This window comes from Lepidochelys kempii, chromosome 1 (assembly GCF_965140285.1).
Source record: "Lepidochelys kempii isolate rLepKem1 chromosome 1, rLepKem1.hap1, whole genome shotgun sequence".
In the NCBI taxonomy this organism is placed as follows: Eukaryota; Metazoa; Chordata; order Testudines; family Cheloniidae; genus Lepidochelys; species Lepidochelys kempii.
Window position 1 is genome coordinate 98,781,904 of NC_136380.1, and position 22,871 is coordinate 98,804,774.

Sequence of the window (22,871 nt, forward strand, 5' to 3'; positions counted from 1 at the left end):
TGAAATAAGCTGGATAGCCTCCACTCTGTTGCTGGACTTCTGCCTGCATTATTTTTACTCCTGTTTTTTATTTTGTTTTGGGTGGGAGTGTGGGGATGGGAGGCTTTTGGCCTAAGTTTGGAGTATGTTGATTAGAGAGGAAGTGCAAGAAGCAGATATGCCTAAACACCACTGTAAAAAATCCCCTGTTCGCTAGCTCCTCTCATTGCTTAGGAGCTGGCTTTTTAAACCCCTGTTCTCCCTGAGTTAGCTTCTGCTCCTTCTCCAGGGATCCTAAAGAGATTGTGGATCGAAGGATAGCAGGCTAGAGCCTCATTAGTAAGCTCTCAACCTAGCCTAGCAGGCCGCTTGGCTCAGCATGCAGCCCCCACAACCTAGAGCTTCTATCTCAGAGGTGAGCAAACTACAGCCCGTAGGCCACATCTGACCCATCCTGCCCGGCCCTTGAGCTCCTGGCAGGGGATGCTAGCCCCTGGCCCCTACCCTGCTATTCCCCTCCCGTGCAGCCTCAGGACTGGGCGGCAGCGTGGCTGCGAGAGCCGCTAGCCTGCCCCGGTGCTCTAGACTGTGTGGCTGGCTCTGGCCAGGCAGTGTGGCTGCCAATCCTGGTGCTCTGACTGGCATGGTAAGGGGGCAGGGAGCAGGGGGATTGGATAAGGGGCAAAGGGTCCCGGGGGGGCAGTCAGGGGACAGGGAGCGGGGGGAATGGATAGGGGGTGGGGTCCAGGGGGGTGGTTAGGGGCAGGGAGTCCCAGGAGGGGGCAGTCAGGGGACAAGGAGCAGGGGGGGTTGGATGGGTTGGGGGTTGTGAGGGGGGCAGGAAGTGGGAAGGGGCGGATAGGGGGTGGGGGCCAGGCTGTTTGGGGAGGCACAGCCTTCCCTAACCAGCCCTCCATACAGTTTTGGAACCCCGATGTGGCCCTCAGGCCAAAAAGTTTGCCCGCCCCTGTTCTCTCTTATTTTATTAGTGCTTTTATTATATGACATTAGCACTTCTCTTATAGATGTAAAAGTGTTGTTTTACAGAGTAATCGTAAACAGGATACCTCTCGTAATAGAAGCATGTTGGAAAAAGTGTACAGCCCGTGTGTATTCTGAAACATTACTGTGTTGCTGCTATATGTGTTTTAGCCATAATAGTGGCTTTGGACGGATCACGGTATCAAACCTTTTATTTCTGTACTAGCTTTTCATCATCCCCATTAATCCTTTTTCTGCACACATCCTTACCAATCTACCTCTCTCGAAACAACCTACTACTACACCAAATGGCCACAACTACTTGTGGCAAGGGGAAAGTGTGTGTGCAGAAGTGTGAAAGGGGTGCAGAGTTATGCTTGCAGTGCCTGGTTTGTACTGTGCAGGGGTTATGGTAAAGTGTTGCTTGTGAGTGGAGGAGTAGAGGGCATGTACCATTAAGGGGCTTAACTTTCCATGTTTTGTTTTTTTGGGTCGGATATATTTATTTGTAACATCCCTAGCTGTTTCACAACTGCGGTTTTTGTGTGTGTGTTAATATATAACTGATAATATACCACCAGTGATTCAAGGTAAAAGCCTCCACTTTATTTTCCTAAAACAGATATGCTTGGGATCTCTTACTTGAAACAGGGTGTGCAGAATTAGAGACTGAATGAAACAAGATTCCTCCCTAAAGATCAAATCCCAGTAGTAATGCTGTGAAAAAGGTTTCAGGAAGGACCATGCAGCATAAAATTTCCCAATATTTAGACTACTGTTCAGTGGTCTGGGGAGGCATCTGTAGGAATTAGCTAGAGACTCAACATGTCGGAGTCTCTAGGGTTATCCTGGGACTTCTGAGAGAGATTGTATTCCTTCGCATGCTGCCTATATTTGTCTTGTTATCTCTAGCAGGAGCCACTGCTTCAGCAAATTACTCTTAACCCTAGATTGAAGGGAATGTCAAATTTAAGAGTAATGTAGCTTTCCCTAAGCAAGCCCCTAGAGCTCACTGAACATCGAGGCTCACAACAACCTGGGATCTTAAGTTTTCATCTGTTTGTTTGTTCTGGTTGTAAGCTGTTCAGGGCAGGGGTGCTGTCATGTTGTCAGATTTGTAGGCAGTGCTATTAAGTGATGCCTATAGTTAGGGTTGCCTAAAACTTTCTATTACAAGACCCTGTTTTCACTTATAGCTTTGATAAACTTTAAACTATTTGGTCTAAGACTTTCCATTAAAAGTTCCAGTAAAAATGGTTTCTATCACCTTCAAGTTTGAAATTTGGCAAGAGGGACACCCTGGCGTCAGATGCATGCTTTTTGTTGTCCCTGTGAAAATCCACCTACATTTGGTAGATGTTATTAGCCTCTGAAAACCACCTTTCAGAATTTGCTGAGGTTTGTTAGTTTGACAGCTAAGTTCTCCAAAGATGATGTCTGCATTGGGTATGCTGCTGCCCAGGGCAGCAAGTTCTGAGTAGGACTTTCCCTGCAATCGCTGCTCCTTGATGCTAGGGATTGATGTGGCACCAACACAGGAACTGTGATTGGGAATAGTCTCTCCTTTGCTCTTACTGCTCCGACTGATGTTGCCCAGGCAACAGGGAAGAGTAAGAAGTTATCTTCCCTGATGCAGAGGGGTATAGAAGCTGGCTGGGGGATGGGGAGATATGCTAGGAGAAGAAAGATTTTTAACAATAATGCACACTCACCTCCAGATCCTCAATTCCTGAGATCCAGAAGGATGATTAGATCATTATTCTGACCTCTTACGTATCACAGGCTATTAAATTTCATCCAGTCTAGTAAATGGCAGGGAAACCCATTGCCAAACTTTGCATCTCCTCCCCCTCTAATGACTAGTACACTTAGAGAGTAACTATTACTACCAGTTAGTTTGTTAATTCAAGTTGCAGAGGTCTGTGCTGTGAGTCTATAGGTTCCAACCCTGTAAATGACCCATGCAGGGATCAGTACCATTCCATATGATAGAATTTTCTTTTTCAGTTTGCTTTTTTAAAAACGGAGGAAATTACATACAAAAAAACCCTACATTAAAAGAACTTAATGGTCACAAAGTCAAAAGCACTCAAAAATAAGCAAATGTGGCAGGATCCCCATGGAAAAAATAATGTAACCATGTTGTTAAAATTGTATCATAATGTATATGTTATGCACAAGGGGGCTGAATTAAGGTTGCTTGGGCAACCTTATTGTAGAGGCACATCCCTCTCTTGAGTGAGTGGATTTAAAAAACTCTTCCATCACTGTACTGTCCTTATTACAATGCTGCACATAGTATTTGTAGTGCAGGCATACTTTTATAAGGTTGCATGGGCAATCTTAATTCTGGCATTTCCTAACATTTGAGTACTTTACTTTGCAACCTAATGGTTTTTTAAATATTTTTTTGTGTATGTAATATGTTTGTAAAGCACCTAGGACACTAAAATCTCAATGCTGATGTGGGCCTTTGGGACTTCAATATAAATATTAAATAAATGAATCTGCAGTTGTTCAGAATGGGCATTTCTTTCTAGTGGAAAAGAGCATGCAAGTGCAGACAGGAATGGTAAGGTTCTTGCTGGGCATGTATTTTGTAGCCATTCATTCATTCCAGTTGGAATTAGATTTACCGCCTTTATCTCCCCTGCCTTTCACCTTGTGTTGTCATTTACATCTGTGCAAAATGGATGTAAAATGCTATCGTAGCACCACTTTGCTCAGTTGTAAATGACTACCAAGGTACAAGGTAGTTGTGAATCAAGCCCTGTTGTTGACATTTGGTATGGAACAGTTCAGGTGTGGTTATAATACTGAGGGCTGGGTGGGATAGAACTACCTAATGCTTTTTTATTTCTTAGTGCTCTAAGTATAACTGGAAAATTGTTTTAATTTTGAAACCACTGTTTCCATTTGATGTCCTGTGCTGGGACTATGGGATCCTCCTGTGCTGGGGGCTATTAATTGTGCATATCAGTTTGAAGGATCAGGTCCTTAGTTCATAACCAGGCCAGCAGAAAGTACTCATGACCACCGCCACTGAAGCACAAGCAAGGCCTATCCATGAAACCTCAGCTTTTTCATTACTCAGGGCTGTCACTGTGATACAGCAAAGCTGTTGGGCCAAAGAAGCTCATATTTTATATTTAGCTTGACAGTGTAAATAGAGAAGTGCTTTAAAAAGCCTGTACATTCCAGCTAGGAGCTCTACCAAGGCCTGTTAATCCACAAGTGTAAGGCTTGAGCCTATGATGTGTTGAATGCCTGCAACTCATTGAGTTCAGTTGCTCAGCACTTCTCATAGTTAGAACTTTTGGGGGGTTACTAATTAAATGTCTCTGCTTTTTTTATTTACAAAGTTTGTTTGTTTGTTTGTTTGTTTGGCTTAAAAGTTAAAGGGGAAATCCTAAATTAAATACATTATCAAAAAGGAATAATATGATACCTAACTTGAGGAGGGAGGGAAGGTCTTGAGGTTTAAAACATAGCACTGGGGAGTTAAGATATCTGGGATCTAGTCCAAGCTCTGCCACAGACTTCCTGTGTAATCTTGGGCAAGACATTTATCTCCTCTGTGCCTCGGTTTTTCCATCTGCCCAATGGGAATAACATTCCAAGGCTAAATTATTTAGAGTCTACAAATTAACTTGTATGGGTTTATTTCATTACTCTGTGACAGCCTATGTTCATGGGCATATTTTGGTTGTATGGTTATATCTTCAATCCCACAAAACCCAAAGGTATGAGATGGACCCAAAATGAAGTAAACAACAATAAAAGCAGGATGAACCTTGAAATAATGTGGATTCCTTATCTTTATCATGTCTAAATTTTTCTACAACTTCACTGCCAAGATTTCATATTTTGAATGTCAATGAATGGGTATTATTGTTTATTTAACTTTTATATTACGGGGAGTGTATGTGTGTTTGGTGTGTTACAAGTAGAGGATACAGTAATTTTAATAGAAATTGCAGGCAGTGAAGTAATTTTGCCCACAAAGTTGGAAAGAAACAAAGACCCTCCCCAACAAAACCACAGTGTCCCAGCCCCATGGGGTTCTCTATTGGTGATGGTTGTACTACTTTGGTTAGCTTCCTTCCTGTGTCTGGCTACTCAAGATCACCTGTGACCATTGCAGCTGGGGAATAGCCAGCGCGCAGGAGTGCCCCAGCCGTGTACCTTCTCCCACCCTCAACACACTAATAATAGTCCCCAACCTGGGACGACTTCTGCGGGTTTCAGAGGCCACACTTCACCTGTTGGGAGAACCCGTTCATAGGGGGTATAGTCTGAGGAAGAAACTCGTGGCTGTAGCACACCTGTGAATTCTCCAATCTGTCACCTTTATCCCATTCCATATATCCTTTGTTTCTTTCCCCTCACTCACTTCTGCCTCTCCACTAAACCCCTGGATTTCCCTACCTCTCTCCCAGTCTTTTCACTCTGTCCTCCCTTCCTGCCAAAATTCTCTCTCAGTTCTCCCCATATGCTCACTTCTCTTCAGTCTTTCCTCCAAATCCTCTCCTTCTCCCTTCCTTTCCTTTAAGTCTCCTTCCTTCTTCCTCCACAATCTCTCCTCTCATTCCCTATCCAATTCTTGCCTCCCAAAGCTGTCTGACTTTCTTCCCTTCCTTCAAATACCCCAGGCTCCGTTTACACTACACAGGTCGATGTAATGTTGCTTATGTTAACCGAATTATATCAGTGCACGCACTACAGCCTTGTCCCGCCTATGTAGGTGCCCTACGACACTGACATCATAACTCCACCTCCACAAGAGGCGTAGGGCTTATGTCCGTGTAGTGCGTGTCTGTGTGCTAATGTCAGTATAGTTAGTAGACACTGTGTAGGCAGTGCAGTGTCTGTGCAGGTGCTGTGTTACTTACATTGGCTGTGAGCTCTCTTGTCAATTTCACAGTTCCCCAGGGCAAGAAAGCCAGACATCTAGGGCCCAGCTGCTCCCTGCTCCTCTGGAGAGCTGGGTGGTTGGACCCCGCTCCCAGCTGGGAGCCAAGGCAAGAAGCCTGGGTGGCTGGTCCCGGTTCCCAGCTGGCACGTGGAGTGAGAAGCCCAGGCAGCTGTACCCTGCTCCCTACTGGGAGCCCGGGAGGGAAGCCCGGGTGGCTGGACTATGCTCCTGGTGGGGAAGAGGAAGGCAAGAAGCCCTGGGTGGCTTCCCTCCCGCTCCTGGAAGGGAACGGGGAGATAGGGCAGGGAAAGCCCGTCGGGAACCTCTGGGGCAGCCGGGCTTCCAGCAGGGAGCTGCCAGCAGAGCTGAGAGACCAGGCTCTCAGCTCCCCTCACTCCCCTTTAGGGGGTGGAAGCGCTCTTGGTGAGGACGCACGCCATCAACCTGAGGAGGGTAATGTGGACGTACACCACCGCAGTAATTAGTGTGATGACTGTAAGTCAACCTAATATAGGTCGACTTAAGTTTTTAGTGTAGACATACTCCCAGTCTGGCCTACCTCTCCCAAACTACTTAAACTCTTCTCTTCCTCAAGTCTTTAATTGCCTATACACCAATGGTAGGAGCCTGGGTTACAAACAAGAGGATTTGGAATTGCAAATTTATAAGCATAAATTTAATCTACCTGAAACCTGGTGGGATGATTCCCATGATTTGAATTTTAAAATCAGTGCTTATAACCTATTAGGGAAGGATTGAATGGGCAAAAAAGGAGGGGGAATGGCACTGTATGTCAAAAATAGCATTACCTGTTTCTGAGTCACTGATAACTCAGAAGAAAAGGAGTACTTGTGGCACCTTGGAGACTAACAAATTTATTTGAGCATAAGCTTTCGTGAGCTACAGCTCACTTCATCGGTCACAAGTACTCCTTTTCTTTTTGCGAATACAGACTAACACGGCTGCTACTCTGAAACCTGTCAGAAGAAAATGATTCTGAATGTTTATGGATCAATGTCCTAACAGATAAAGCGCAAGATGGGATACTAGTTGATGTCTGCTAGAGACCATCAAATCTCATTGGACCTATTTATAATGTATAGAGGAAAAAGCTGTGTGATCTTGGACAGTGTGACAGTGACATATACTGGAGGTCTCATGCTGCCAGGACTAAAACATCCTTGGAATTTCTATAAATTATAGATGACGATTTCCTACCTGCATCCAATCCAGGAGAATTCTATGTTAGACTTAATAGAATCCTACAATCGTAGGACTGGATGGGACCTCGAGAGTTCATCTAGTTCAGTCCCCTGCACTCCTGGCAGGACTAAGGATTATTTAAATTCTAGACCATCCTTCACAGGTGTTTGTCTAATCTGCTGTTAAAAATCTCTAATGATGGAGTTCCGCAACCTGCCTGGGCAATTTATTTCAGTACTTAACCACCCTGACAGTTAGGAAGTTTTTGTTAATGTCCAACCTAAACTGCCCTTGCTGCAATTTAAGCCCATTGCTTCTTGTCGTATCCTCAAAGGTTAAGGAGAATAATTTTTCTCCCTCATCCTTGTAACAACCTTTTGTGTACTTGAAAACTGTTATCATGTCCCCTCTCAGTCTTCTCTTTTCCAGACTAAACAAACCCAATTTTTTTTCAATCTTCGCTCATAGGACATGTTTTCTAGACCTTTAATTTTTGTTGTTGTTGCTCTTTTCTGGACTTTCTCCGATTTGTCCATATAAGACTCCAGTTGAGGCCTAATCAGCACAGAGTAGAGTGGAAGAATTACTTCTCATGTCTTGCTTACAACACTCCTGCTAATACGTCCCAGAATGATGATGTTTTTTGCAACAGTATTACACTGTTGACTCATATTTAGCTTGTGATCCACTATGACCCCCAGATCCCTTTCTGCAGAACTCCTTCCTAGGCAGTCATTTCCCATTTTATATGTGTGCAACTGATTGTTCCTTCTGGTTACTTCAGACCATTTCTCCAGTTTGTTCAGATCATTTCGAATTTTAATCCTACCCTCCAAAGCACTTGTAACTCCTCCCAGCTTGGTATTGTCCTCAAACTTTGTAAGTGTACTCTGTATGCCATTATCTAAATCACTGATGAAGATGTTGAATAAAACTAGACCCAGAACTGATCCTTGCAGGACTCCACTCGATATGCCCTTCCAGCTTGACTGTGAACCACTGATGGGAACGGTTTTCCAACCAGTTATGCACCCACCTTGTAGTAGCTCCATCTAGATTGTATTTCCCTAGTTTGTTTATAAGAAGATCATGTGAGACAGTATCAAAAGCCTTACTAAAGTCAAGATATATCACATCTACTTCTCCCCCCCCCATCTACATCTTTATCCTGATAAAGAAAGCTATATTAGGTTGGTTTGACACGATTTGTTCTTGACAAATCCAAATCTGACTGTTACTTATCACCTTATTATCTTCTCTATGTTTGCAAATTGATTGCTTAATTATTTGCTCCATTATCTTTTCGGGTACTAAAGTTAAGCTGACTGGTCTGCAATTCACCGGATTGTCCTTATTTCCCTTTTTACAGAGGGGCACTATATTTGCCCTTTTCCAGTCCTCTGGAATCTCTCCCTTCTTCCAGAATTTTTCAGATAATTGCTAATGGCTCAGATATCTCCTCAATCAGCTCCTTGAGTATTCTAGGATGTATTTCATCAGGTCCTGGTGACTTGAAGACATCTATCTTTTCTAAGTAATTTTTAACTTATTCTTTCTCTATTTTAGCCTCTGATCCTACCTTATTTTCACTGGCATTCACTATGTTACATATCCAATTGCTAACCTTTTTGGTGAAAACTAAACCAAAAAAATTAATTAAACACTTCTACCATTTCCACATCTTCTGTTAGTTATTGTTTCATCTTGACAGGAACTGATCATAGAAGTAAAAGGAACTGATCATAGAAGTAAAAATTAATGGTAACTTAGATACAAATCATGACTTGATTACATTTATAGTGTGCAAATTGAATAAAATCCAGATCAGTGATATATATACTTAATGCTTTAAAAGGGCTATTTTCAAAAAGCTGAAAACAATCTTGATCCAGATCAGCTGTCAGGAAGAATTTAATCAGAAAAAATTGTGAATGATAGTTGGAAATTGTTTAAGAATACTTTATTAGAAACCCAAGAAGCCACAATCAAGGAAGAAGGCCATACTGACTAAAAAAGTAACCTGATTTAGAGGGGAAGTGAAGGCAGCTGTTAAATAAATAAATATCTAACAAATGGAAGAAATGGGAAGTTGAGAGTTATGAATATAAATCAGAATGTATGAATTATAGAAAATTGATAGGGGAAGCAAAGGCACACAAGGAGAACTCTATGGCCAGCAGAATTAAGGAAAATAAGGAGTTTTTAAAAGTATATTAGGAACTAAAAGAATCCTAACAATGGTGTTAGTTCATTACTATGTGGAAATGGTAGCATTATCAATAGTTATATAGAAAAGGCAGAAGTGTTCAATAAATATTTTTGTTCTGTATTTGGGGAAAAAAACAGATGACATAGTCATGTCATATATGATAACACTGTCCATTCCACCAGCATCTCAGGAGAATGTTAAAAAAGTAGCTACTAAAGTTAGGCATTTTATCAGCAGGTTCTGATAACTCTGTATCCAAGAGTTTTTAAAAGAGGTGGCTGAGGAGCTTGGTGGACCATTAAGGCTGATTTTTAATAAGTTTTGGAGCACTGGGAAATTTCCAGAAGACCATAAGAAAGTTAATGTTATGCCACTATTTTAAAAGGGTAAATCGGGTTACTGGTGCAATTATAGGCCTGTCAGACTGACATCGATCCCGGTCAAGATAATAGAAAGACTGAATTAAAGGAAGGTGATATAAGTAATGCCAATCAACGTGGGTTAATGGAAAATACATCCTGTCAAACTAACCTTATGTCTTTTTTTAAGTTTACAAGTTTGGTTGATGAAGCTAATAGTGTTGATGAAATATACTTAGACTTCTGTAAGGCATTTTACTTGGTAACACATGACAGTTTGATTAAAAATCTAGAATGATATAACGTTAACATGGCACACATTAAATGGATTAAAAGCTGGCTAACTGATAGGTCTTCAAATGTAATTATAAATGAGGAATACTAATCAAGTGGGTGTGTTTTCTGTGGAGTTCCATCCATGGGGATTGGTTCTTGGCCCTATGCTTTTTAAAATTTTTATCAGTGACCTGAAAGAAAATATAAAATCATCACTGATAAAGTTTGCAGATAACCCAAAAATTGGGGAAGTGGTAAATAATGAAGAATACAGATCACTGATTCACAGAGATCTGGATCGCTTGGTAAACTGAGCACAAGCAAACAATAAGCATTTTAATATGGCTAAGTGTAAATGTATACATCTGGGAACAAAGAATGTAGGTCACACTTACAGAATGGGGAACTCTCTTCTGAGAAGCAGTGACTCTGAAACGGATTTGGCAGTTGTGGTGATTAATCAGCTGAAAATGAGCTCCCAATGTGATGCTCTGGCCAAAAGAGCTACTGTGATCTTAGGTTTCAGAGTAGCAGCCGTGTTAGTCTATATCCACAAAAAGAAAAGGAGTATTTGTGGCACCTTAGAGACTAACAAATTTATTTGAGCATAAGCTTTTGTGAGCTACAGCTCACTTCATCGGATGCATACAGTGGAAATACTGTATGCATCCGATGAAGTGAGCTGTAGCTCACGAAAGCTTATGCTTGAATATATTTACTGTATGCATCCGATGAAGTGAGCTATAGCTCACGAAAGCTTATGCTCAAATAAATTTGTTAGTCTCTAAGGTGCCACAAGTACTTTTTTTCTTCTTACTGTGATCCTAGGATGCGTAAAATAAATTAATCTTGAGTAGGAATAGAGAGGTTATTTTACCTCTGTATGTGGTGCTGGTGTGACTGGTGCTGGTGTGACCGCTGTTGGAATACGATATCTAGTTCTGGTGCCACAGTTCAAGAAGAACGTTGATATATTGCAGAGGGTTCAGAGAAGAGCCACGACAAAATGGTTAAAGGATTAGAAAACCTGCCTTATAGTGATAGACTCAAACAGCTGTTCTATTTAGCTTAACAAAGAGAAAATTAAAGGATGACTTGATTACATGAGGAACAGATATGTAATAATGGGCTTTTCAATCTAGCAGAGAAAGGTATAACAGGATCTAATACCTGGAATTTGAAGCTAGACAAATTTAGACTGGAAATATGGTGTAATTTTTCGACAGCAAGGGTAATTAACCATTGGAACAATTTACCAAGGGTTATGGTACATTGTCCATCACTGGCTATTTTTAAATCAAGATTAGATGTTTTTCTAAAAGATCTGCTCTAGGAATATTTGGGGGAAGTTCTATGGCCTGTGTTATATAGGAAGTCAAACTGGATGATCACAATGGTGCCCTCTGGCCTTGGAATGTATCCGTTTATGAATCTTCCTCTGTTCTTCCTCTCTCTTTCACTCCCCCCACAACCCACAGCTTCCCAAACAACTCTTTACCTGTCCTTCTTACAAAGGGCAGTTTCTTCTCTAAATACCCACTCACCAAGTTGTTCCACTTTCTAAGTCCCACCTGAGTCTGTGTCAGTGGGAGCTGCTTGGATGCTCCGTACTTCTGAAAATCAGGCCACTTACTTAATTGCCTAAATATGGTTTTGGAAGCCAAACTTCGGACTTTTTTGAAAATTTTGGTCAGTATTGGTTAGGCACTCAAAGTCAGGAAATACCAAAGTTAAGTTTGCATGTGTAACCTTAACTGTGCCCCCTTGTACATAAGCACTGTAATGCTGTCTTTAATTACATTATAATATACACTATTAAATATTGTCATATAATACACAGGTTTCAGAGTGGTAGTCGTGTTAGTCTGTAGCAGCAAAAAAAAATGAGGAGCACTTGTGGCTTAGAGACTAACAAATGTATTTGGGCATAAGCTTTCATGGGCTAAAACCCACTTACTTGGATGCATGCAGTGGAAAATACAATAGGAAGATATATATAAACACAGAGAAGATGAAAAAATGGGTGTTGCCATACCAACTGTAACGAGACCAATTAATTAAGGTGGGCTATTATCAGCAGGAGAAAAAAAACCTTTTGTAGTGATAATCAGGATGGCCCATTTCAAACAGTTGACAAGAAGATGTAAGTAACAGTAGGGGGAAAACAATTGGCATGGGGAAATAGTTTTTACTTTGTGCAATGACCCATCCACTCCCAGTCTTTATTCAAGCTTAATTTATAGAATCATAGAATATCAAGGTTGGAAGGGACCCCAGAAGGTCATCTAGTCCAACCCCCTGCTCGAAGCAGGACCAATTCTCAGTTAAATCATCCCAGCCAGGGCTTTGTCAAACCTGACCTTAAAAACCTCTAAGGAAGGAGATTCTACCACCTCCCTAGGTAACGCATTCCAGTGTTTCACCACCCTCTTAGTGAAAAAGTTTTTCCTAATATCCCATCTAAACCTCCCCCACTGCATCTTGAGACCATTACTCCTCGTTCTGTCATCTGCTACCATTGAGAACAGTCTAGAGCCATCCTCTTTGGAACCCCCTTTCAGGTAGTTGAAAGCAGCTATCAAATCCCCCCTCATTCTTCTCTTCTGCAGGCTAAACAATCCCAGCTCCCTCAGCCTCTCCTCATAAGTCATGTGTTCCAGTCCCCTAATCATTTTTGTTGCCCTTCGCTGGACTCTCTCCAATTTATCCACATCCTTCTTGAAGTGTGGGGCCCAAAACTGGACACAGTACTCCAGATGAGGCCTCACCAATGTCGAATAGAGGGGAACGATCACGTCCCTCGATCTGCTCGCTATGCCCCTACTTATACATCTCAAAATGCCATTGGCCTTCTTGGCAACAAGGGCACACTGCTGACTCATATCCAGCTTCTCGTCCACTGTCAACACCTAGGTCCTTTTCCGCAGAACTGCTGCCTAGCCATTCGGTCCCTAGTCTGTAGCTGTGCATTGGGTTCTTCCGTCCTAAGTGCAGGACCCTGCACTTATCCTTATTGAACCTCATCAGATTTCTTTTGGCCCAATCCTCCAATTTGTTTAGGTCCCTCTGTATCCTATCCCTGCCCTCCAGCGTATCTACCACTCCTCCCAGTTTAGTATCATCCGCAAATTTGCTGAGAGTGCAATCCACACCATCCTCCAGATCATTTATGAAGATATTGAACAAAACCGGCCCCAGGACCGACCCTTGGGGTACTCCACTTGATACCGGCTGCCAACTAGACATGGAGCCATTGATCACTACCCGTTGAGCCCGACAATCTAGCCAGCTTTCTACCCACCTTATAGTGCATTCATCCAGCCCATACTTCCTTAACTTGCTGACAAGAATACTGTGGGAGACCGTGTCAAAAGTTTTGCTAAAGTCAAGAAACAATACATCCACTGCTTTCCCTTCATCCACAGAACCAGTAATCTCATCATAAAAGGCGATTAGATTAGTCAGGCATGACCTTCCCTTGGTGAATCCATGCTGGCTGTTCCTGATCACTTTCCTCTCATTCAAGTGCTTCAGGATTGATTCTTTGAGGACCTGCTCCATGATTTTTCCAGGGACTGAGGTGAGGCTGACTGGCCTGTAGTTCCCAGGATCCTCCTTCTTCCCTTTTTAATGGTGTCCAGTTTGCAAATTAATTCCAATTTTGCAGTTTCTCATTGGAGTCTGTTTTTGAAGGTTTTTTGCTGGAGAATTGTGACTTTTAGGTCTGAAATTGAGTGACCAGGGAGGTTGAAGTGTTCTCTGACTGGTTTTTGAATGTTATAATTCTTGATGTCTGATTTGTGTCCATTTATTCTTTTGCGTAGAGAGTGTCTGATTTGGCCAATGTACATGGCAGAGGGGCATTGCTGGCACATTATGGCATATGTCACATTAGTAGATGTGCAGGTGAACGAGCCTCTTATGGTGTGGCTGAATTGATTAGCTCCTATGATGGTGTCCCTTGAATAGATTTGTGGACAGAGTTGGCAACAGGCTTTGTTGCAAGGATAGGTTCCTGGGTTAGTGTTTTTGTTGTATGGTGTGTGGTTGCTGGTGAGTATTTGCTTCAGGTTGGGGGGCTGTCTGTAAGCGAGGACTGGCCTGTCTCCTAAGATCTGTGAGAGTGAGGGATCGTCCTTCAGGATAGGTTGTAGATCCTTGATGATGCACTGGAGAGGTTTTAGTTGGGGGATGAAGGTGACGGCTAATGGCGTTCTGTTACTTTCTTTGTTGGGCCTGTCCTGGAATAGGTGACTTCTGGGTATTCTTCTGGCTCTGTCAATCTGTCAATTCTCCAACAAAAAAACTTCAAAAACAGACTCCAATGAGAAACTGCAGAATTGGAATTAATTTGCAAACTGGACACCATTAAATTAAGCTTGAATAAAGACTGGGAGTGGAAGGGTCATTGCACAAAGTAAAAACTATTTCCCCATGCCAATTGCTTTCCCCCTACTGTTACTCACATCTTCTTGTCAACTGTTTGAAATGGGCCATCCTGATTATCACTACAAAAGGTTTTTTTTCTCCTGCTGATAATAGCCCACCTTAATTAATTGGTCTCGTTACAGTTGGTATGGCAACACCCATTTTTTCATGTTCTCTGTGTATATATAGCTTCCTACTGTATTTTCCACTACATGCATCCGATGAAGTGGGTATTAGCCCACAAAAGCTTATGCCCAAATAAATTTGTTAGTCTCTAAGGTGCCACAAGTACTCCTCGTTTTTATATAATACACAGTTTTTCTAAAAGTATGGATGGAGCTTCTTATAGAACTATGTACTACAAAATATGATTTTTTTCTTCTCAATGTATTTTTAATAGAAAATGACCTTGTGGATTCTACTTAGCATACAAAATAGCTTCATTATTCTAAAAAAGTAATCACTTCTTTGGTGTAGTAGAATCTGTATAAAACACTTAGTTATTCAACCAAGTTTGTATGTTTTTAAAGCAGAGTTAGAGCAGAAATCATGTCTACAGTCATCTTGTCTACAGATAAAGTTTATTTTTGTAGTAATGTATTGTTATTTACATTTGTGTCAAGTGCATTGGCCTTCAATTATACTTTATAAAAATAAAGAACCACGAATATCATTTTACTTAAGAAAAAATTTAGGTTCACAATAAAAGTAAATGCTGAAAGAATATTTAAACAATTAGAAGGTTACTGCAGCCTTACATGAAACCTTTTAGAAATAGTCTGTAGTTTTAAAAAATCCAATTAACATTCTTTCTGTTAGAAACAGGGGTTTTACCTATTATAAAGATACCCCCCCCTTTTTTTTTCAAGAGACAAGAAGTTCATACAAAATTCTACCATCTTCATTTTTTATAAACAGAATGAATAATAAGTAGTTGTTTACAACACTCAATAGTGCAATCTAAAGGACTAACTGATAAATTAATTGGAAACTGTGGCTCTAATACATTATTTTGGAATTTAAGCACATGAGATTGAATTGTTTCTGAAGCAGCATGCCTAATTATTGTATCTTCTACATTCATCTGTTTAAGTCATTCCCAATTTTTCGATTGTTGCCTAGAATATTGCTGCAATACCTGTTTTAATTGGTTATTCCCTTGTCGTGAATAACTTCATGAAAGGGGCTATTTAATATTTTGTTTAATTTAAGTCTGCACTATTTTACTGCAGTAACTGCACATTTTCAGTGTCCATGATAAAAAGGTGGTGATTGTTTTTCAAAATGTTGCTTTTTAAAAGGTTGAATATAAACTGATATTTTATTTGTTTTGTCAGGTCAATTATTAAAAAGTGCCTTTGTGAAGTCACTTTTACAAGAGAAGACTGCGACGCCTGAATGTGTTTTCAAAATATTATCTCTGCCAGCTAGACATTGCCCTGACCTTCTATGTCACAGAAGACACCTCAACTGTCTTGGTTTGCCAATTGCTTGATGTGAAACTAGCTTCCATATTAAAAAAGCTGAAGAAAGAATTACTGCCAGGACGTGAATAAGCTGACTACATTGCTTTTCCTGTGTAATCGATACCAGCAAGCAGCCTGCAAAGAATTAATATTATCTCAAGGAGTGCCATTGCACTGAAGTAACTTTATTTAAAACTGTTGTCAGTGATCCAATCAAGAGACTCAGATATTTTACAGCCAGAGATGCTACTGAGCATGATTTTTTTGCAGCCAAAAGTCTACAAGTGGGACATATTGATTGATGAGTGACTGCTTGCTGATAAATTGTCTTTGCTCATTCTGCTTGGTGTGTACTGGGCTCCATTAAGCAATTTATTACTTCATTGCCGATAGAAAAAAAGCACAGAGCTTCTCTCTCTCAACTATAGCTTTTGGAATTGTTGTAGATTGGCTTGGCATAATTCACTTAATAGTCATTCACAAAACCTAAATCAGTTTTTCATCATGGCTTTGAATGTTGCTCCTGTAAGAGATACAAAATGGCTGACATTAGAAGTGTGTCGACAGTTTCAGAGAGGAACTTGTTCACGCTCTGATGAGGAATGCAAATTTGCACATCCCCCCAAAAGTTGCCAGATTGAAAATGGAAGAGTTATTGCCTGCTTTGATTCCCTAAAGGTAAGGAAGAAAGTTGCATGTGTTAATGCTAATGCTAAAATACAAATAATTTACAAATACTTTACATCAAAAATATAAACAATAATTTCATCTTAACGTTCATCCATTCAAAACAATTTGTTCTAGGAGTACTGCATGTGATGCAGATTTTGTTTGTCTTAAGTTTTGTTTATGCAAGCTTTAAAAGAATTTGTGTTTGAGTGTTTTCCTGTCAGATGTAAATGTCTGTTTACACATCCAAACTGTATAAGACTGTGGAATGCACAATTATTGACATCTAATTTGTCCATTGTGTTCACATGAGTACTTTTCATGCTTTATCACTGTTCCATGTCAAATGTCTGGTTTAAAACGTAGGCCATTGTGCCATTGATAATAAAGCAAATTACAATAAATTAAAGGGTTTAATTTAGATCCACAGAAGAATAGATATGTGGACAGAGTTGGCAACAGGCTTTGTTGCAAGGATAGGTTCCTGGGTTAGTGTTTTTGTTCAACTTTAACTCGCCGTATCATGCCTACTCTAGGTATTGGCAGGTCTAAGCTGAGTCCATAGCATTACTAGTCGTATGTACTGCTGTTTCAACTGTATAGACTATGAAGTAAGTTAAGAATAGAGTGGAAGCTTACAAGTACACTCTTATGAGTTAACATTAGTGGCCAATCATATTTCCTAACTTCTCATATCTTAAAACATTAGCCTTTTTAAACAAACAGACAAAGCATAAACTTACAGGACTTTTGAGACCAAAGCTTTTTATGTTTAAGTATGTATGCATATTTTTAGCATGAGAAACAACAATCAGTTTGACAGGAGGGAGAAATACAACTTGAATGATAGGCATGTTCAGGGTACTCCTAAGGTGCCAGAAGCTGGTTCAGATTTCTCTTTAATGACAGGTTGGTGCTGGAGAGGTGGCCTGTGAGAACATCTGAGGCTTTCTGGTGATGAAGACAACGGTCATTTAAAGAATAATGAAAGTGTAGAGTTTATCAAAAATGTGAGTTTGGATACAGGAAAAAATAAGTGAAATGTGGTGGGAAAGAACATTGTGGTGAGCAGGCAATGGGGGTACTTACTGTTTTCTCTGTTTTTAGTTGGCTGAGATTTTGCCAATTTTATCCATTAGCTACAGCATGAATTTACACCACTCAAAGACGGGGCTGGTGCAACACCCTGACCCATATCTGGCTGTAGTGGGAATGAAAATGATTGCGGGAAAGAGGACAAACAATTGTTGCTGCTACCACCAAAGCAAGAGATTGGCTCACTGGGCTTGCCATGAGAGGGAGGCCTGTCTAGGTTTTGTGTGACCAGGTAATTGGCTTTGTTGAGCAAGGCTGTGCAGCGTTGGATTTCCCCCATCTGAAGTCAGTTATTGTGGACTTTGACTTCACTGCAGAGCACAAGGAACTGGCTGCACCACTCTCATTCTCTGTTTTCCACTAGCTTGGGGTTACTAGTTATTTGGTGAGGTCAGCTGTTCTTCGGCAGGAGCAAGACACCTGGTTAATTTCATTTCAAACCTCTCTGCAGAAGAAGACAGCATTTCCTTGTCTGGGTCAAGCCTTCTGGGGAGGGATTTTCCCTGGCAATTCTGCGGAGATAGGTCTGAGGCTCCACGGGTCTTAAACCTGGGTGCACAGGTCTCTAAGAAACCCACATATCCTAGCCACTATCTAGCAGTTTGCTGGGCTGAGTGGCTCATGGATCCCTAGCCCCACCAGAGGCACCACCCACAGGAATCTTGATTGGAAGAGTGCTTGGACCCACCAGTTGGTCTGGATGTACTACTTAAGCCAGAAGGAGGCAACTGGGAGAGGCCCTGACTGGCTGCTACATTGCCTTCTTGCCTGAGTCCTGCTTTGCTGCTTTGTTCGTGATCCCTGCCGCTATCCTATGGCACTGACTCTGACCATTGGTTGGAGTCACTGATTCTGATTCCAACTCTGACCTTTGGCCCTGGCATTCGGCCTCTGACTCTGATTCTGACCTTTGGCTCCGAATGTCAAGAAAGAGATCTTGGAGTCACTGTGGATAGTTCTCTGAAAACATCCATTCAATGTGCATTGGCAGTCAAAGAAGCAATTAGAATGTTGGGAATCATTAAGAAATGGATAGATAATAAAACAGAAAATATAATAATGTCTCTATATAAACCCACATCTAGAATACTGCATGCAGATGTGGTCGCCCCATCTCAAAAAAGATATATTGGAATGGGAAGAGGTTCAGAAAATGGCAACAAAATGATTAGGGGTATGGAACGGCTGCCATATGAGGAGTGATTAATAAGACTGGGACTTTTCAGCTTGGAAAAGAGATGACTAAGGGGGGGATTTGATAGAGGTCTTTAAAATCATGACTGGTGTGAAGAAAGTAAATAAAGTGTTATTTACTCCTTCTCATAACACAAGAACTAGGGGTCACCAAATGAAATTAATAGGCAACAGGTTTAAAAGAAACAAAAGGAAGTATTTCTTCACAAAACCTGTGGAACTTTTTACCAGAGGATGTTGTGACGGGCAAGTCTATAACAGGGATCAAAAAAGAACTAAATAAGTTCATGGAGGATAGGTCCATCAGTGGCTATTACCCAGGATGGACAGGAATGGTGTCCCTAGCCTCTGTTTGCCAGAAGCTGGGAATGGGTGACAGGGGATGGATCATTTGATGATTACCTGTTCTGTTCATTCCCTCTGGTACACCTGGCATTGGACACTGTTTGAAGACAGGATACTGGGGTGGATGGACATTTGGTCTGACCCAGTATGGCCATTCTTATCTGGCTTGACCCTTAGTTTTGGCATCTAGCCTCTGACTCTGGTTCTGACCTTTTGGCTCTGTTTTCTGGTACATGACTCGTGTTCTGACCACTAGGAATGACTGTCCATGTCCCAGTCCCTAAAACTAGCTGCCTCATGATCCTGGCAAGGATGCTGACCAAAGAGATGATTGTTTGGGGTTTTTTTCTGAATGGAACCAGTGTCAGTCCAAAATGCTATGGGTGGTGATTGGATGAAGGAAGGTGGTAGAGAACCTTTCCCTCCAATCCCCCAGCTCAGACCCATTGGTTACAGGAGTTGGCCTTCCTTTGAAGGGCTGCCAAGATAGTATGAGGACATAATATTTCATCCCTCGTCTTCTATCAACTCAGGTTCATTTTCTCTAGGGCTGGATGGAACATGCCATTGGAAGTCCTGGCTCACTGAAGCTGTCTGTCCTTGGCTGGATGTTTTAGTGCCAAGGAACAGAAAGTACTATCCAAATCAAACTGACACTCTTCAGAGAGTAACTTTGCACATACCAATAGACTGCAACTTAACAGTCTGACTGTGTCCTTGATTGGGGTGAAGGGAGGTGGGAGTGACTTGAACCTTTTTTTCTGGGTTTTGGGGAGTATGATAGCATCAGGAAGCGTAAAGTGCTTGGGGTTAAGCTGGGCCAGTTGGAGGAGGTGGATGGTAGTGCTGAAAAGTAAAAGTTAAACTGCAAGTGTGCTGAAGAAGACTTGGCTAAATAATGCTTTCTGGGTACTCTTTCATGGTGTGGCTACTTGGACCCATCAAGACTCCTGCAGGCAGTGGTGCCCAACCTTATTATACAGGAGGGCCATATAAACCTAAGCACAACCTTGTGTGGGCCAAACAGATTCTACACATTTTAGTTAATCACTTTTACTGATTTATGTTTTATGTTCAGCTTGTTTTGTATGTATTTAGATAGGTTATTTCTAAGTATAGTACTGTCTGTTTGCACACTTGTGTAAACTAAAATGATGTAAACATGATGACAAAACGCTAATGAATCGGCTGTTAGTATATTATGTTGAAGCAGGCCACAGGCCTTATGAAATGCTCTGCTGGGTCGTAGGTTGGGCATCCCTGCCCTAAGCCAAATGCAGCCTCTTGTATTTTCATTTTCATTTCCCCCCATCGCTGCCCAGAGTATTCTCTCCAGCCTCTGCTTAGTCAGCTTATTCTTATTTTTTTTTGGTGCAGAGTCCTCCATTTCTTTATTTTCCAGCCTCTTCCACAGAATAGACTGTCCCCAAAGAAGAAAGTTTCCTTTTCCATGGTAAGTGCCACCAACAAATATCTGGGCTTGTGTACATGCAGGATCGTGCTGATTTAACTAAAGGTGTGATTTAAAAAGGACTGTTAAAACTGGTGTGTGGACTCTCTTCAACCAATGTAAACCTGGTTTACTTTGATTTATCTTAAGTTGATTAGGAACAGGTATAAACTAAATCAAAATAAGCTACCCTTAAACTGACGTGAGTGTGTCTAAACAGGGTTTTGCACTGGTTTAAGTAAATGTTTAAAAACTGGTTTAAGTTGAACTTATGCAATTTCAGTGCGTAGACAAAGCCTTGGTCTCTTTTGTGAACAGTTTCTACCTGACTGGCTGCTGCAGCATTACTGCTGAGAGCATATGAGGCACCCACTTCAAGTGCCAGAGAGCTGTCAGATTTTAAAACTTTGGGCACTGTGACAAAGTTCCTCCTCTACCTAGGTGGGTCTTGCGCTTATTGGTGGATTTGCTCGCCTTGGAGCTTCACGGCAGCCCTCCGTTTGGCCATTTTTGTGAACCCACAGTCCAGGTCAACTCCTCCTGTGTCTGACCAGGAGTTGGGAGGTTTGGGGGAAACCCGGGCCCGCCCTCTACTCTGGGTTCTAGCCCTCCAGGGCCCTGTGGAATGCAGCTGTCTAGAGTGCCTCCTGGAACAGCTGTGCGACAGCTACAACTCCTTGGGCTACTTCCCCATGGCCTCCTCTCAACAGCTTCTTTATCCTCACCGTAGGACCTTCCTCCTGGTGTCTGATAATGCTTGTACACCTCAGTCCTCCAACAGTATATGTTCTCACTCTCAGCTCCTAGCACCTCTTGCTCCCAGCTCCTCACATGCACCACAAACTGAAGTGAGCTGCTTTTTAAACCCAGGTGCCCTGATTAGCCTTCCTTAATTGATTCTAGCAGCTTCTTGATTGGCTGCAGGTGTTCTAATCAGCCTGTCTTAATTGTCTCCAGAAGGTTCCTGATTGTTCTGGAACCTTCCCTGTTACCTTACCCAGGGAAAAGGGACCTACTTAACCTGGGGCTAATATATCTGCCTTCTATTACTCTCCTATAGCCATCTGGCCCAACCCTGTCACAGCACCTTAATTTGACTTAGATGTTAATTATCCATTATGTGTGGTAATGTGACAAGCTGGTGATGTGCGAGCTATAGCCAAGATTGAAAGACATGACTGATGAATTTAGGTGCCCCCATTTTTGAGTGAGCAACCAGAGACACTTTGAAGGGGCCTTTATTTTTCAGAGGATAGGTCGTCAGCACTTTCTGAAAATAGCCTTAAAGATGTCTCAAGTCAGACACTTGAAAATTGAGATGCACGGAGTCAGCTGTTGCTTTTGAAAACCTTTAGCCAATCAGGCACTGATGTTGAGCAATCACCCTATCAGCAGAGTATATATAAGCAGACTGCCAAGTGTCACACATCTCGCATGGCAGTCATTAAATTGGCAGGCCTCTCAGACCTGCCTGCATCTCAGTTGTTCACCCTCACACATCTGGCTGAGACATCAGGCATTTATCTGCAGTTCCCCCTTCTTGCTGCCAGAATCTGCTGTGGAGACTGCTGAGCAAACACTCTGGCATGTCCTCCCTTGCTGCTCCCTCAGCTAAACTGGGGCTAGAAAGGAGCAGCCAAGAAGTGGCAGTGACTGGAGGGAAAGTAGGGTTGCCAACCCTCCAGAATTGGCCTGGAGTTTCCCGGAATTGGCATTGATCTCCTGGTGACTATTGAAAGTAATTGAGGATATTTTAAGAAAATGAAATTACGTCATACGGGGGGGGGACTCCCGGAATAGCTTCAGTAAGAGTTAGTAACCCTAACTAGCGGGCTGTACATGGTGACGGGGGGAGGGATAGCTCAGTGGTTTGAGCATTGGCCTGCTAAACCCAGGGTTGTGAGTTCAATCCTTGAGGGGGCCATTTAGGGATCTGGGGCAAAAATTGGGGATTGGTCTTTGAGCAGGGGGTTGGACTAGATAACCTCCTGAGGTCCCTTCCACCCCTGATATTCTATGACTCTATGACAGCAGTGCAAGGGGAGGAGCCCACTGCCAGCCCCATGCTTCTTTCCCACCTCAGTCAACTACCAGGCTGTCCCCGGGAGCCCTAGCATCCTCTGCCTCTCAGTAGATCCCTGAAATCCAGCACCTCCTGCCCCAGGAATCATCAGAAGTGCTAGCACTGTAGGAACCCTGTACTTCCAGGAGCCTCAGCAGCCACCCACCCAGTTATTCCCAGCTTCCTCTCCTACTCCCAACCCAGCAAGATTCCCAGATAACCTCAAGGACCTGTCTGCCC

At 42.1% G+C, this 22,871-nt stretch overlaps 1 protein-coding gene across 14 annotated transcripts in view; it reads left to right on the forward strand.

Annotated features, from left to right (window-relative positions):
• Positions 1-22,871, forward strand: part of MBNL2 (muscleblind like splicing regulator 2) — a 156,550-nt gene that overhangs the window by 25,471 nt on the left and 108,208 nt on the right. For 8 of the 14 annotated variants that reach the window (XM_073348176.2, XM_073348188.2, XM_073348195.2 and 5 more), the window contains exon 2: positions 15,688-16,494. In XM_073348176.2, coding sequence (XP_073204277.1) covers positions 16,321-16,494 — 174 coding nt within the window. In that variant the 5' untranslated portion in view covers positions 15,688-16,320. Of the gene's footprint in view, positions 1-15,687; positions 16,495-20,521; positions 20,573-22,871 lie in introns of all 14 variants that reach the window. The other 6 variants (XM_078853386.1, XM_078853387.1, XM_078853392.1 and 3 more) reach the window with 1 other exon arrangement.